Source organism: Siphateles boraxobius, unplaced genomic scaffold (genome assembly GCF_051911475.1).
Source record: "Siphateles boraxobius isolate OS27281-9 unplaced genomic scaffold, OSU_SipBor_1 72, whole genome shotgun sequence".
Taxonomy (NCBI): domain Eukaryota; kingdom Metazoa; phylum Chordata; class Actinopteri; order Cypriniformes; family Leuciscidae; genus Siphateles; species Siphateles boraxobius.
This window is the reverse complement of record NW_027509200.1, coordinates 852501-866502: the sequence shown is the minus strand read 5'-3', so window position 1 is coordinate 866502 and position 14002 is coordinate 852501. Positions and strand designations below refer to the sequence as shown.

The following is a 14002-nucleotide window of genomic DNA, read 5'->3' as shown; positions in this document are numbered from 1 at the left end:
CTATATTCTTCCATTCAAATTCCCTCAAGGATCTTGAGTTTGTAGTAATTGCTTGTATCACACATAAATCTGTCCAGTCTTCATCTGTTATTTGAGAATCTGAATCTTTATCCTATATTTGTTTGATGTATATTGACGAATGGTTCTTGGATGCTTGTATACATCCATATAATACTGAAACCAGCTTTTTGTTATCTTCTAATGTATATGTGTTTAAATATATAGTAAATCAATTATAATCGTCCATCAATGTACTGTGAACCTTTTTGTTAAAGCAATCTCTAACCTGCAAATATCTATAAAAGTCCTGCATTTCTAGTCCAAATGTATTTGAATGACCTGATAACCCCAAACCTGAACAGTAAGATCCAAACCCAGTGTTTAATCTCTCGTCCATCCTCTAACTCTGGCTCAAATGCTATCCAGCTTAAAACTCCAGCTTGTTTCTCTTGTTGCAGTTTCTTTAATACCCTAACCTTACCCTCAATGGTAATACAGTCCAAGTATTCAATCTGTTTTAGCTCCCTTCAGCAACATTTTTATCTCCAAGTATCGACTGTATGCACGTATATATATGTGAAACTTCTAGGGTTTTCCATCTTGACTCATAGCTTGATATACACCAACTTACTGAGGGTTTCAGCTGTGCAGCATTAATAATAGTCCTGAAGCTCCATGGTCTCCTTCGCTTCTCTTTTGTTTTAAACCTTATCCTAGGTCTTCTACCATTCCAGACAAACCTGGAAATCTTGCCGTCCCATTCATAAAACTGTGTTTGCGATTCTTCCGGAGGCAGTGATTGAAAAAGATAAAGTATCCGTGGTAACATGTTCATTTTAATTGTTTCTATTCCATTACTGATATCTACTGTGAAAAGAGTCCATTTAGAAATTTCAGATTTGACCTCATTAATATACTTAATTACTAATGCATCATTACTTCTGAAGAGTTTCGATATATATTTTGTTAGGGTTATCCTTATCCCTTAAATATTTTAGAGTTCCAGTTAAAATCATATTGAGGGCCCTACATTTAGAAATACTCCAGATTTGCCAGAAACAATAGGACATCTGCACACAGCATAAAGCACATAACACTTTAAAACATTTAATCAATAATTAATTAAAAACTGAATTTTGCCAACACTCGATACTCCATTATCATTGCATTGGAGATACATTTCAAATGCATTCTCAGTCTGCTTCTGTATCGCTGTACCATTCAAGATACTCTTATTAAGTCTCCAAAGTGTATCTTTCTGTGGATTGTCTAAGTGTTGAGTAAGGTCAGATACCGGAGTTATACATGAATAGATAATCAATTCTTCAGTGCATGGAACGGCATGCTGAATAAAGAGTGAACTGTTTTTCCCTAGCTGTAATTCTCTCCATTTATCCATCAAACCCAATTCTTCTAGCATTCTTTAAACCCTTTTAGTATCTGGATTTTTCTTTTTGGAAGGATAAGTTGTACATTTAAATCTAAGGATTCTGTGGCTATTACCGGTAAGTCAAATATTTTATTTAAAAAGGGTTTAGTGCCTCCTGGTGGAGCGTATATGTTAAATAACGTTACTTCTTTATTACATAATTTGCCTCTAGCAAAAATATATATTCCCTCTTTATCTTTTATTTCAGACTTAAAGTCAGAATTCACGGCATTAGATATCTAGATTTCTGATTTATAAGTTTCTTTAGTTTCTCATGTTCCGGTGGGGATTAATGGATCTCTTGCCAATACATTATCTGTATTCTTTCTCGTTTCATTTTTGCAATAATTCTACTCCTTTTAATTGGATTATGTAGCCCATTGACATTAAATGTAATTATATTCCTGACTATACATATATTTTTTTCAATTCACATAACTTTGTATTGTGTTTCCCATGACAACATAATAAACATAATAAACAATGTATAAATAATCATAACAAAGAGAACAGCAGAATAAAAAAGCGGAACAAAAACAAAAGACTTCCAAGTCCAAGGTTTAAAGTAAATCCTGAATTTGATAGGAAATCCTGGTGTCTGTCAAGAGCCTCTCATTAGTCCAAAAGAAAATACTAAGTTGTTCCCATTTAACCGGTTTAAGGATTCAACACGGGCTTAGAGAGAAAAAATAATAATAATATTGAAACCTTCATAAACTAGAAAGGAGATAAATTAACGGGTTATTTACCCCTTTACTTCAGATTCTATAACATCAAATCTGTTCTTTCAACAGGTATTATCCACGTCCATATTGTCAACAAAGTTTCTCTCGATTAGATGATCTAAAAGAGTCTTAGGGTCTACATGTTGTCATGGTTGTGGTGCTGAAGTGAGTTCAATCTGACCAATTTGGAGTGTTTGTGATATATCGGGTAACTTGTTGAGCCTCTTCTGTATTATCAGCACAAGGAAGACACGAGTGTTATATTACTTTATTGGCATATACATTTAGATATGTAAACTACGGCCTGCAATAAGTTCTGTGGCGACCCGTGAGGACTTCAAAAATTAAAAAGCATCTGGCCCGTAATAGAGAACAGAAATGTAATTCACTAAAGCAATGGTTCCCAAACTTTAATTGCCGGGATTCCCTTTTGAGGCCACTGGAGCTGCTGGAGAGGAGACCACTGGTGCTGCGGGAGAGGAGGCCACTGGAGCTGCTGGAGAGGACTTCATTGGTGCTGCTGGAGAGGAGGCCACTGGTGCTGCTGGAGAGGAGGCCACTGGTGCTGCTGGAGAGGAGGCCACTGGTGCTGCTGGAGAGGAGGCCACTGGTGCTGCTGGAAAGAAGACCACTGGAGCTGCTGGAGAGGAGGCCACTGGTGCTGCTGGAAAGAAGACCACTGGAGCTGCTGGAGAGGAGGCCACTGGAGCTGCTGGAGAGGAGACCACTGGTGCTGCCGTAGAGGAGGCCACTGGAGCTGCTGGAAAGACAACCACTGGAGCTGCTGGAGAGAAGGCCACTGGTGCTGCTGGAGAGAAGGCCACTGGAGCTGCTGGAGAGAAGACCACTGGTGCTGCCGGAAAGAAGACCACTGGAGCTGCTGGAGAGGAGGCCACTGGAGCTGCTGGAGAGGAGACCCCTGGTGCTGCCGTAGAGGAGGCCACTGGAGCTGCTGGAAAGACAACCACTGGAGCTGCTGGAGAGAAGGCCACTGGTGCTGCTGGAGAGAAGGCCACTGGAGCTGCTGGAGAGAAGACCACTGGTGCTGCCGGAAAGAAGACCACTGGAGCTGCTGGAAAGGAGAAAACTGGAGCTGCTGGAGAGAAGACCACTGGTGCTGCTGCAGAGAAGACCACTGGAGCTGCTGGAGAGGAGGCCAATGGAGCTGCTGGAGAGAATGCCACTGGAGCTGATGAAGAGGAGGCCACTGGTGCTGCTGGAGAGGAGGCAACTGGTGCTGATGTAGAGGAGGCCACTGGAGCTGCTGGAGAGGAGGCCACTGGAGCTGCTGGAGAGAATGCCACTGGAGCTGATGAAGAGGAGGCCACTGGTGCTGCTGGAGAGGAGGCCACTGGAGCTGCTGGAGAGGAGGCCACTGGTACTGATGGAGAGGAGACCACTGGAGCTGCTAGAGAGGAGGCCACTGGAGCTGCTGGAGAGGAGGCCACTGGTGCTGCTGGAGAGAAGACCACTGGAGCTGCCGGAGAGGAGGCCACTGGTGCTGATGGAGAGGAGGCCACTGGAGCTGATGGAGAGGAGGCCACTGGAGCTGCTGGAGAGGAGGCCACTGGTGCTGATGGAGAGGAGGCCACTGGAGCTGATGGAGAGGAGGCCACTGGAGCTGCTGGAGAGGAGGCCACTGGTGCTGCTGGAGAGAAGGCCACTGGAGCTGATGGAGAGGAGGCCACTGGTGTGGCTGGAAAGTAGACCACTGGAGCTGCTAGAGAGGAGGCCACTGGAGCTGCTGGAGAGGAGGCCACTGGTGCTGCTGGAGAGAAGGCCACTGGAGCTGATGGAGAGGAGGCCACTGGAGCTGCTGGAAAGTAGACCACTGGAGCTGCTGGAGAGGAGGCCACTGGAGCTGCTGGAGAGGAGGCCACTGGTGCTGCTGGAAAGAAGACCACTGGAGCTGCTGGAGAGGAGTTCACTGGAGCTGATGGAGAGGAGACCACTGGAGCTGCTGGAGAGGAGGCCACTGGAGCTGCTGGAGAGGAGGCCACTGGAGCTGCTGGAAAGGAGTCCACTGGAGCTGCTGGAGAGAAGGCCACTGAAGCTGCTGGAGAGAAGACCACTGCTGCTGCTGGAAAGACAACCACTAGTGCTGCTGGAGAGAAGGCCACTGGAGCTGATGGATAGGAGGCCAATGGAGCTGCTGGAGAGGAGGCCACTGGTGCCACTGGAGAGAAGGCCACTGGAGCTGATGGAGAGGAGGCCACTGGTGCTGCTGGAGAGAAGACCACTGGAGCTGCCGGAGAGGAGGCCACTGGTGCTGATGGAGAGGAGGCCACTGGAGCTGATGGAGAGGAGGCCACTGGAGCTGCTGGAGTGGAGACCTCTGGTGCTCCTGGAAAGACAACCACTGGAGCTGCTGGAGAGGAGGCCACTGGTGCTGCTGGAAAGAAGACCACTGGAGCTGTTGGAGAGGAGGCCACTGGTGCTGATGGAGAGGAGGCCACTGGAGCTGCTGGAAAGACAACCACTGGTGCTGATGGAGAGGAGGCCACTGGAGCTGCTGGAAAGACAACCACTGGAGCTGCTGGAAAGGAGTCCACTGGAGCTGCTGGAGAGAAGGCCACTGAAGCTGCTGGAGAGAAGACCACTGGTGCTGCTGGAGAGGAGGCCACTGGAGCTGCTGGAGAGGAGGCCACTGGTGCTGCTGGAGAGAATGCCACTGGAGCTGCTGGAGAGGAGGCCACTGAAGCTGCTGGAGAGAAGACCACTGCTGCTGCTGGAGAGGAGTCCACTGGAGCTGCTGGAGAGAAGGCCACTGAAGCTGCTGGAGAGAAGGCCACTGAAGCTGCTGGAGAGAAGACCACTGCTGCTGCTGGAGAGGAGACCACTGGTGCTGCTGGAGAGGAGGCCACTGGAGCTGCTGGAGAGGAGGCCACTGGAGCTGCTGGAGAGAAGGCCACTGGAGCTGATGGAGAGGAGGCCACTGGAGCTGCTGGAAAGTAGACCACTGGAGCTGCTGGAGAGGAGGCCACTGGAGCTGCTGGAGAGAAGGCCACTGAAGCTGCTGGAGAGAAGGCCACTGAAGCTGCTGGAGAGAAGTCCACTGGAGCTGCTGGAGAGGAGGCCACTGGAGCTGCTGGAGAGGAGGCCACTGGTGCTGCTGGAGAGAATGCCACTGAAGCTGCTGGAGAGGAGGCCACTGAAGCTGCTGGAGAGAAGACCACTGCTGCTGCTGGAGAGGAGACCACTGGAGCTGCTGGAGAGGAGTCCACTGGAGCTGCTGGAGAGAAGGCCACTGAAGCTGCTGGAGAGAAGACCACTGCTGCTGCTGGAGAGGAGACCACTGGAGCTGCTGGAGAGGAGTCCACTGGAGCTGCTGGAGAGAAGGCCACTGAAGCTGCTGGAGAGAAGGCCACTGAAGCTGCTGGAGAGAAGACCACTGCTGCTGCTGGAGAGGAGACCACTGGTGCTGCTGGAGAGGAGGCCACTGGAGCTGCTGGAGAGGAGGCCACTGGAGCTGCTGGAGAGAATGCCACTGGAGCTGCTGGAGAGGAGTCCACTGGAGCTGCTGGAGAGAAGGCCACTGAAGCTGCTGGAGAGAAGGCCACTGAAACTGCTGGAGAGAAGACCACTGCTGCTGCTGGAGAGGAGACCACTGGTGCTGCTGGAGAGGAGGCCACTGGAGCTGCTGGAGAGGAGGCCACTGGAGCTGCTGGAGAGAATGCCACTGGTGCTGCTGGAGAGAATGCCACTGGAGCTGCTGGAGAGGAGGCCACTGGTGCTGCTGGAGAGGAGGCCACTGGAGCTGCTGGAAAGAAGACCACTGGAGCTGCTGGAGAGGAGGCCACTGGTGCTGCTGGAGAGGAGGCCACTGGTGCTGCTGGAGAGGAGGCCACTGGAGCTGCTGGAGAGGAGACCACTGGTGCTGCTGGAGAGGAGGCCACTGGAGCTGATGGAGAGGAGGCCACTGGTGCTGCTGGAGAGGAGGCCACTGGAGCTGCTGGAGAGGAGGCCACTGGTGCTGCTGGAGAGGAGGCCACTGGAGCTGATGGAGAGGAGGCCACTGGAGCTGATGGAGAGGAGGCCACTGGAGCTGATGGAGAGGAGACCACTTGAAAAGATTATTACTTGTGACATTAGGACAAAATATATGGATATGAGAACATGTATACAACAAAAATAAAGATATTTTAAACCTCTGCTGTTTTCACAAATCACAAATATATGAGAATAGGGAGAACTGAATAGGGAGAAGTCTGTGGGGTAAAATCATAATTATTGTAGAATGTTCTGAACATGTTTTTCCGTCAAATATAATCTAACTAGGTGGGCGGATAAAAATATTTGGGCTTTATATTTAAAAATTTTGTGGGGTGGTGATGGCGCAATGGATAAGACACATGCCTGTGGTGTGAGTGACCGGGGTTCGAATCCACTGTGAGACACCAATGTGTCCCTGAGCAAGACATTAACCCCTAGTTGCTCCAGAGGCGTGCGACCTCTGACATATATAGCAATTGTAAGTCGCTTTGGATAAAAGCGTCAGCTAAATGAATAAATGTAAATTGCCTCAAGTTAACACCAGCTAGCCAGTTAGCATTAGCTAACAATATTTTTCAAGAGGTGTTGATGGGTGAGTCAAATCTGGAAACTTCTAAATTTAATCACAAATAAAATGAAAGACATTTCTCTTAAACTCATTTATTAATCTTAGCCTTGTGGTTATCTTGTAAATATATATAATTGTGATATTGATATAGTTTGTACATTCTGTGGTTTACATGTCACATTTTATCATTTATTTCATGTGTTTTTGGTCCGATGTCTGTTCTTTTCATGTCCATCTTTACATGTTTTATTAGTTCTTTTTTCCTTCGACAAATCGAATGTTACTCAATTCATCTGCTACTTCTTTTAGCTAAATTTAGCATTCATGAATGTAAATTTGGGGGGAAAAAGCCTTTTGATTTTCAATTTTAAAATCAGAAGTTCAACGATAGGTAAATACAATGTTATATTTAAAATTAAGAAAGCTGTCAAATGTGTTTCTATTTGTAAACATTTTCATATTTTTATTAAACTTTTAAATTGGTCACTGTTTCATTTTATGTATTAATGTCTTGGTTTTGTTTATTCAATGTACCCCATTGACTACTTGAGAATCTTTAAAACAGTTTTTTAAAGGCACATGTATTTACAGCATAATTGTGATGACGTCAGATGCCCAATGACACGCCCTCATGTGTTCCTCCAATCAGAAGCGCTTCCTGTCAGAATCGGATGGATTATGGATATCTCATATCTTTCATATGTTCATTCTGAAGAGAAAAAGACAGATCTGCTCTGATTCTTAAACTACAGTATATTTATATATAGGCACGTGTGTGTGTAACGTGAATATGTGTTATCTTTACGTTTGTGTCATGACATCAGATTTAGACTTGACAGGAAGTGTTTAGTAAAACTGCTGAATGATTTCCTTAGCGTCGCCTCGCGCAGGATTATAACGATATAACGATTTTCTGCGGTTGTTTCTGACTAACGTTACAGCACGATCGTTCAGTGTGCGTGTCGGTGTTCTGTGGATAAGCGGTTTATATCATGGACACTCTGAGCTAGTGCTAACGCTGGATTAAACGCTGTCTCTGCGATGCTAACGGCTGTCCGGTGAATGCGGTGTGTGTGAGGCGATGAGCCCCCAGAAGAAGATGAAGAAGAGGAAGGAGCTGAACGCGCTGATCGGCCTGAGCGAGACCCGCAGGAAGAGCAAACACCGGCTCCTGCGCTCAGAGCCGCCCGACAGCCAGAGCGACGAGTCCGGATCAGAGGAGCGCGAGTTCCGCGGCGGCCCCAGCGGCCTGTTCGGCGCGTGAGTGTGTGTGTGTGTGTGAGTGTGAGAGAAAGTGTGTGTACAGTTCAGTTCAGTCCCGAGTGTGTTTACAGTTAAGTCCTGATGGACAATAGAGAGAGAGAGTGTGTGTGTGTGTGTGTGTGTACAGTTCAATCCTGATGAACAAGAGAGAGAGAGAGAGAGAGAGAGAGAGAGAGTGTGTGTGTGTGAGAGAGAGAGAGAGAGAGAGAAAGAAAGTGTGTATTTACAGTTCAGTCCTGATGAACGAGAGAGAGTGTGTGTGTGTGTGTGAGAGAGAGAGAGAGAGAGAGAGAGAGAGTGTGTGTGTGTGTGTGTGAGTGAGAGAGAGAGAGAGAAAGTGTGTGAACAGTTCAGTCCTGAGTGTGTGTTTACAGTTAAGTCCGGATGGACAATAGAGAAAGAGTGTGTGTGTGTGTGTGTGAGAGAGAGAGAGAGAGAGAGAGAGTGAGAGTGTGCGTACAGTTCAGTCCTGAGTGTGTGTTTACAGTTCAGTCCTGATGAACGAGAGCGTGTGTGTGTGTGTGTACAGTTAAGTCCTGATGGACAATAGAGAAAGAGAGAGAGAGAGAGAGAGTGTGTGTGTGTGCGTGTGTGTACAGTTCAGTCCTGATGAACAAGAGAGAGAGTGTGTGTGTGTGTGTTTACAGTTAAGTCCTGATGGACAAGAGAGTTTGTGTGTATGTAACTCTCTCTCTCTCTTTCTCTGTGTGTGTGTGTGTGTGTGCAGGAGTTCAGTGCAGTGCTGCTCTCTCTGTTATCCTCTGTGTGTGTTTATCCTGCTGGCCGCCTGCATCATGGCGTGTGCTGGACTCATCTGGATGCAGATCGCACTCAAAGCGGACCTGGACTCCCTGAAGGACAAGATCCGCACCAGTACGTCTGACCGCACAACACACACTGAGCCTGAGTGAGCGTGAGCCTGAGCCTGAGTGAGCGTGAGCCTGAGCGTGAGCCTGAGCGTGAGCCTGAGCGTGAGCCTGAGCGTGAGCCTGAGCGTGAGCCTGAGCCTGAGTGAGCGTGAGCCTGAGCGTGAGCCTGAGCGTGAGCCTGAGCGTGAGCCTGAGCGTGAGCCTGAGCGCGAGCCTGAGCGTGAGCCTGAGCGCGAGCCTGAGCGCGAGCCTGAGCGCGAGCCTGAGCGCGAGCCTGAGCCTGAGCGCGAGCCTGAGCGCGAGCCTGAGCGCGAGCCTGAGCGCGAGCCTGAGCGCGAGCCTGAGCGTGAGCCTGAGCGTGAGCCTGAGCGTGAGCCTGAGCGTGAGCCTGAGCGTGAGCCTGAGCGTGAGCCTGAGCGTGAGCCTGAGCGTGAGCCTGAGCGTGAGCCTGAGCGCGAGCCTGAGCGCGAGCCTGAGCGCGAGCCTGAGCGCGAGCCTGAGCGCGAGCCTGAGCGCGAGCCTGAGCGCGAGCCTGAGCGCGAGCCTGAGCGCGAGCCTGAGCGCGAGCCTGAGCGCGAGCCTGAGCGCGAGCCTGAGCGCGAGCCTGAGCGCGAGCCTGAGCGCGAGCCTGAGCGCGAGCCTGAGCGTGAGCCTGAGCGCGAGCCTGAGCGCGAGCCTGAGCGCGAGCCTGAGCGCGAGCCTGAGCGCGAGCCTGAGCGTGAGCCTGAGCGTGAGCCTGAGCGTGAGCCTGAGCGCGAGCCTGAGCGCGAGCCTGAGCGTGAGCCTGAGCGTGAGCCTGAGCGTGAGCCTGAGCGTGAGCCTGAGCGTGAGCCTGAGCGCGAGCCTGAGCGCGAGCCTGAGCGCGAGCCTGAGCGCGAGCCTGAGCCTGAGCGCGAGCCTGAGCGCGAGCCTGAGCGCGAGCCTGAGCGCGAGCCTGAGCGCGAGCCTGAGCGCGAGCCTGAGCGCGAGCCTTAGTCGTGAGCCTGAGCGTGAGCCTGAGCGTGAGCCTGAGCCTTAGTCGTGAGCCTGAGCGTGAGCCTGAGCGTGAGCCTGAGCCTGAGCCTGAGCGCGAGCCTGAGCGCGAGCCTGAGCGCGAGCCTGAGCGCGAGCCTGAGCGCGAGCCTGAGCGCGAGCCTGAGCGCGAGCCTGAGCGCGAGCCTGAGCGCGAGCCTGAGCGCGAGCCTGAGCGCGAGCCTGAGCGCGAGCCTGAGCGCGAGCCTTAGTCGTGAGCCTGAGCCTGAGCGTGAGCCTGAGCGTGAGCCTGAGCGTGAGCCTGAGCGTGAGCGTGAGCGTGAGCGTGAGCGTGAGGGTGAGCGTGTGCGTGAGCCTGAGCGTGAGCCTGAGCGTGAGCGCGAGCCTGAGCGCGAGCTTGAGCGCGAGCCTGAGCGCGAGCCTGAGCGCGAGCCTGAGCGCGAGCCTGAGCGCGAGCCTGAGCGCGAGCCTGAGCGCGAGCCTGAGCGCGAGCCTGAGCGCGAGCCTGAGCGCGAGCCTGAGCGCGAGCCTGAGCGCGAGCCTGAGCGCGAGCCTGAACCTGAGCCTGAGCGTGAGCCTGAGCGCGAGCCTGAGCGTGAGCCTGAGCCTGAGCCTGAGCGTGAGCCTGAGCGTGAGCGCGAGCCTGAGCCTGAGCGCGATCCTGAGCGCGATCCTGAGCGCGATCCTGAGCGCGATCCTGAGCGCGATCCTGAGCGCGATCCTGAGCGCGATCCTGAGCGTGAGCCTGAGCGCGATCCTGAGCGCGAGCCTGAGCCTGAGCCTGAGCGTGAGCCTGAGCGCGAGCCTGAGCGCGAGCCTGAGCGCGAGCCTGAGCGCGAGCCTGAGCGCGAGCCTGAGCGCGAGCCTGAGCGCGAGCCTGAGCGTGAGCCTGAGCCTGAGCGCGAGCCTGAGCGCGAGCCTGAGCCTGAGCGCGAGCCTGAGCGCGAGCCTGAGCGCGAGCCTGAGCGCGAGCCTGAGCGCGAGCCTGAGCGCGAGCCTGAGCGTGAGCCTGAGCGTGAGCCTGAGCGCGAGCCTGAGCCCGAGCCTGAGCGCGAGCCTGAGCGCGAGCCTGAGCGCGAGCCTGAGCGCGAGCCTGAGCGTGAGCCTGAGCCTGAGCCTGAGCGCGAGCCTGAGCGCGAGCCTGAGCCTGAGCGCGAGCCTGAGCGCGAGCCTGAGCGCGAGCCTGAGCGCGAGCCTGAGCGCGAGCCTGAGCGCGAGCCTGAGCGCGAGCCTGAGCCTGAGCGCGAGCCTGAGCGCGAGCCTGAGCGCGAGCCTGAGCCTGAGCGCGAGCCTGAGCGCGAGCCTGAGCGCGAGCCTGAGCGCGAGCCTGACCGCGAGCCTGAGCCTGAGCGTGAGCCTGAGCGTGAGCCTGAGCGTGAGCCTGAGCCTGAGCCTGAGCGCGAGCCTGAGCGCGAGCCTGAGCCTGAGCGCGAGCCTGAGCTTCAGCCTGAGCCTGAGCGCGAGCCTGAGCGCGAGCCTGAGCGCGAGCCTGAGCGCGAGCCTGAGCGTGAGCCTGAGCCTGAGCCTGAGCGTGAGCCTGAGCGTGAGCCTGAGCGTGAGCCTGAGCGTGAGCCTGAGCGTGAGCCTGAGCGTGAGCGTGAGCGTGAGCGTGAGCGTGAGCCTGAGCGTGAGCCTGAGCGTGAGCCTGAGCGTGAGCCTGAGCGTGAGCCTGAGCGTGAGCCTGAGCGTGAGCCTGAGCGTGAGCCTGAGCGTGAGCCTGAGCGTGAGCCTGAGCGTGAGCCTGAGCGTGAGCGTGAGCCTGAGCCTGAGCGTGAGCCTGAGCGTGAGCCTGAGCGAGCAGTGTCTGATGTTGTTCTGGTGTGTGTGTGTGTGTGTGTGTGTAGTGGACAGCAGTCAGAAGCTGTCGTCACACGAGATCCTGGCGCTCAGTGAAGAGCTGAAGGCTGAACAGATGAAGCTGGAGGACATGGAGAGCGGAGAGAGAGGCCTGATCAAGCTCTGGTCCAACCTGACCGACATCAGCCAGAAGGTGTGTGTGTGTGTGTGTGTGTGTGTGAGGGACGGGGTCAGAGATGCTGATGATCTCTGGCTCATGATGAAACTCCTCATGAGCTCGCCTGAAAGCAGAGCTGGTTCAGCAGCAGTGTTAATGTGTGTGTGTGTGTGTGTGTCTCCTGCAGCTCAGTGCTCTGGATTCTGCTGTCAATCATCTGAAGGCCAACATTAAATCCTCCTCGGATCTTCTGGCTCTTCCCAGGAGTGTGGAGGAGCTGCAGAAGGTGCGCTGCTGTTCATCTCAGTGTGTGTGTGTGAAGAGACGTGACTCACAGCGGTGTGTGTGTGTGTGTGTGTGTGCAGAGCGTGGCCTCCATCGGCAGCACCGTCACCAGCCTCCAGCACGACGTCACCATGATACAGACTGTGCAGGACGAGAGAAGAGAAGCACAGGATCAGCTGGAGGACACAACGGTACGTGACGCTCCTCCACTGTGTGTTTCATTATTACTCATCATTACTCATCATCACTCATCAATACTCAACATCACTCGTCAATACTCGTCATTACTCATCACTCATCATTACTCATCAATACTCATCATTACTCATCACTCATCGTTACTGATCACTCATCATCACTCGTCATCACTCATCATTACTCATTACTCATCAATACTCATCATTACTCATCACTCATCGTTACTGATCACTCATCATCACTCGTCATCACTCGTCATTACTCGTCATCACTCCTCATTACTCGTCATTACTCGTCATTACTCCTCATCACTCGTCATCACTCATCATCACTCGTCATTACTCGTCATTACTCGTCATTACTCATCATCACTCCTCATGACTCGTCATTACTCGTCATCACTCGTCATCACTCGTCATCACTCGTCATCACTCGTCAATACTCGTCAATACTCGTCATCACTCATCATCACTCGTCATCACTCGTCATCACTCGTCAATACTCGTCAATACTCGTCATCACTCGTCAATACTCGTCATCCCTCGTCAATACTCGTCATCACTCGCCATCACTCGTCATCACTCATCATCACTCATCAATACTCGTCAATACTCGTCATCACTCGTCATCACTCGTCAATACTCGTCATCACTCGTCATCACTCGTCATCACTCGTCATTACTCGTCATTACTCGTCATTACTCGTCATTACTCCTCATTACTCGTCATCACTCCTCATTACTCGTCATCACTCCTCATGACTCGTCATCACTCCTCATGACTCGTCATCACTCGTCATCACTCGTCATTACTCGTCATTACTTGTCATTACTCCTCATTACTCGGCATCACTCGTCATTACTCGTCATTACTCGTCATCACTCGTCATCACTCGTCATCACTCGTCATTACTCGTCATTACTCGTCATCACTCGTCATCACTCATCATCACTCATCATCACTCGTCATTACTCGTCATCACTCATCATCACTCGTCATCACTCGTCATCACTCGTCATTACTCCTCATCACTCGTCATCACTCATCATCACTCGTCATTACTCGTCATTACTCATCATCACTCCTCATGACTCGTCATCACTCGTCATCACTCGTCATCACTCGTCATCACTCGTCATCACTCCTCATGACTCGTCATTACTCGTCATTACTCGTCATTACTCCTCATCACTCGTCATCACTCGTCATCACTCGTCATTAGTCGTCATTACTCGTCATTACTCGTCATTACTCGTCATTACTCCTCATCACTCGTCATCACTCGTCATCACTCGTCATTACTCGTCATTACTCGTCATTACTCGTCATCACTCGTCATCACTCGTCATTACTCGTCATTACTCATCATCACTCCTCATTACTCGTCATCACTCGTCATTACTCGTCATTACTCATCATCACTCATCATCACTCCTCATGACTCGTCATCACTCGTCATTACTCGTCATTACTCGTCATTACTCGTCATTACTCGTCATCACTCCTCATTACTCGTCATCACTCCTCATGACTCGTCATCACTCGTCATCACTCGTCAATACTCGTCATCACTCGTCATCAACCGTCAATACTCGTCATCACTCGTCATCACTCGTCATCACTCATCATCACTCGTCATCACTCGTCATCACTCATCATTACTCATAATCACTCGTCATCACTCGTCAATACTCGTCATCACTCGTCAATACTCGTCATCACTCGTCATCACTCGTCAATACTCGT

General features: G+C 51.9%; 1 protein-coding gene across 2 annotated transcripts in view; it reads left to right on the top strand.

The window, feature by feature from the left end:
* Positions 1–7358: 7358 nt before the first annotated feature.
* The window catches only part of efcab14 (EF-hand calcium binding domain 14), a 24506-nt gene continuing 17862 nt past the window's right edge, over positions 7359–14002 (top strand). For both annotated transcript variants that reach the window (XM_077217311.1, XM_077217310.1), the window contains exons 1-5: positions 7359–7975; positions 8706–8851; positions 11664–11809; positions 11961–12059; positions 12139–12249. In XM_077217311.1, the coding sequence (XP_077073426.1) occupies positions 7797–7975; positions 8706–8851; positions 11664–11809; positions 11961–12059; positions 12139–12249 (681 nt within the window). In that variant the 5' untranslated portion in view covers positions 7359–7796. The remainder of the gene's footprint in view (positions 7976–8705; positions 8852–11663; positions 11810–11960; positions 12060–12138; positions 12250–14002) is intronic.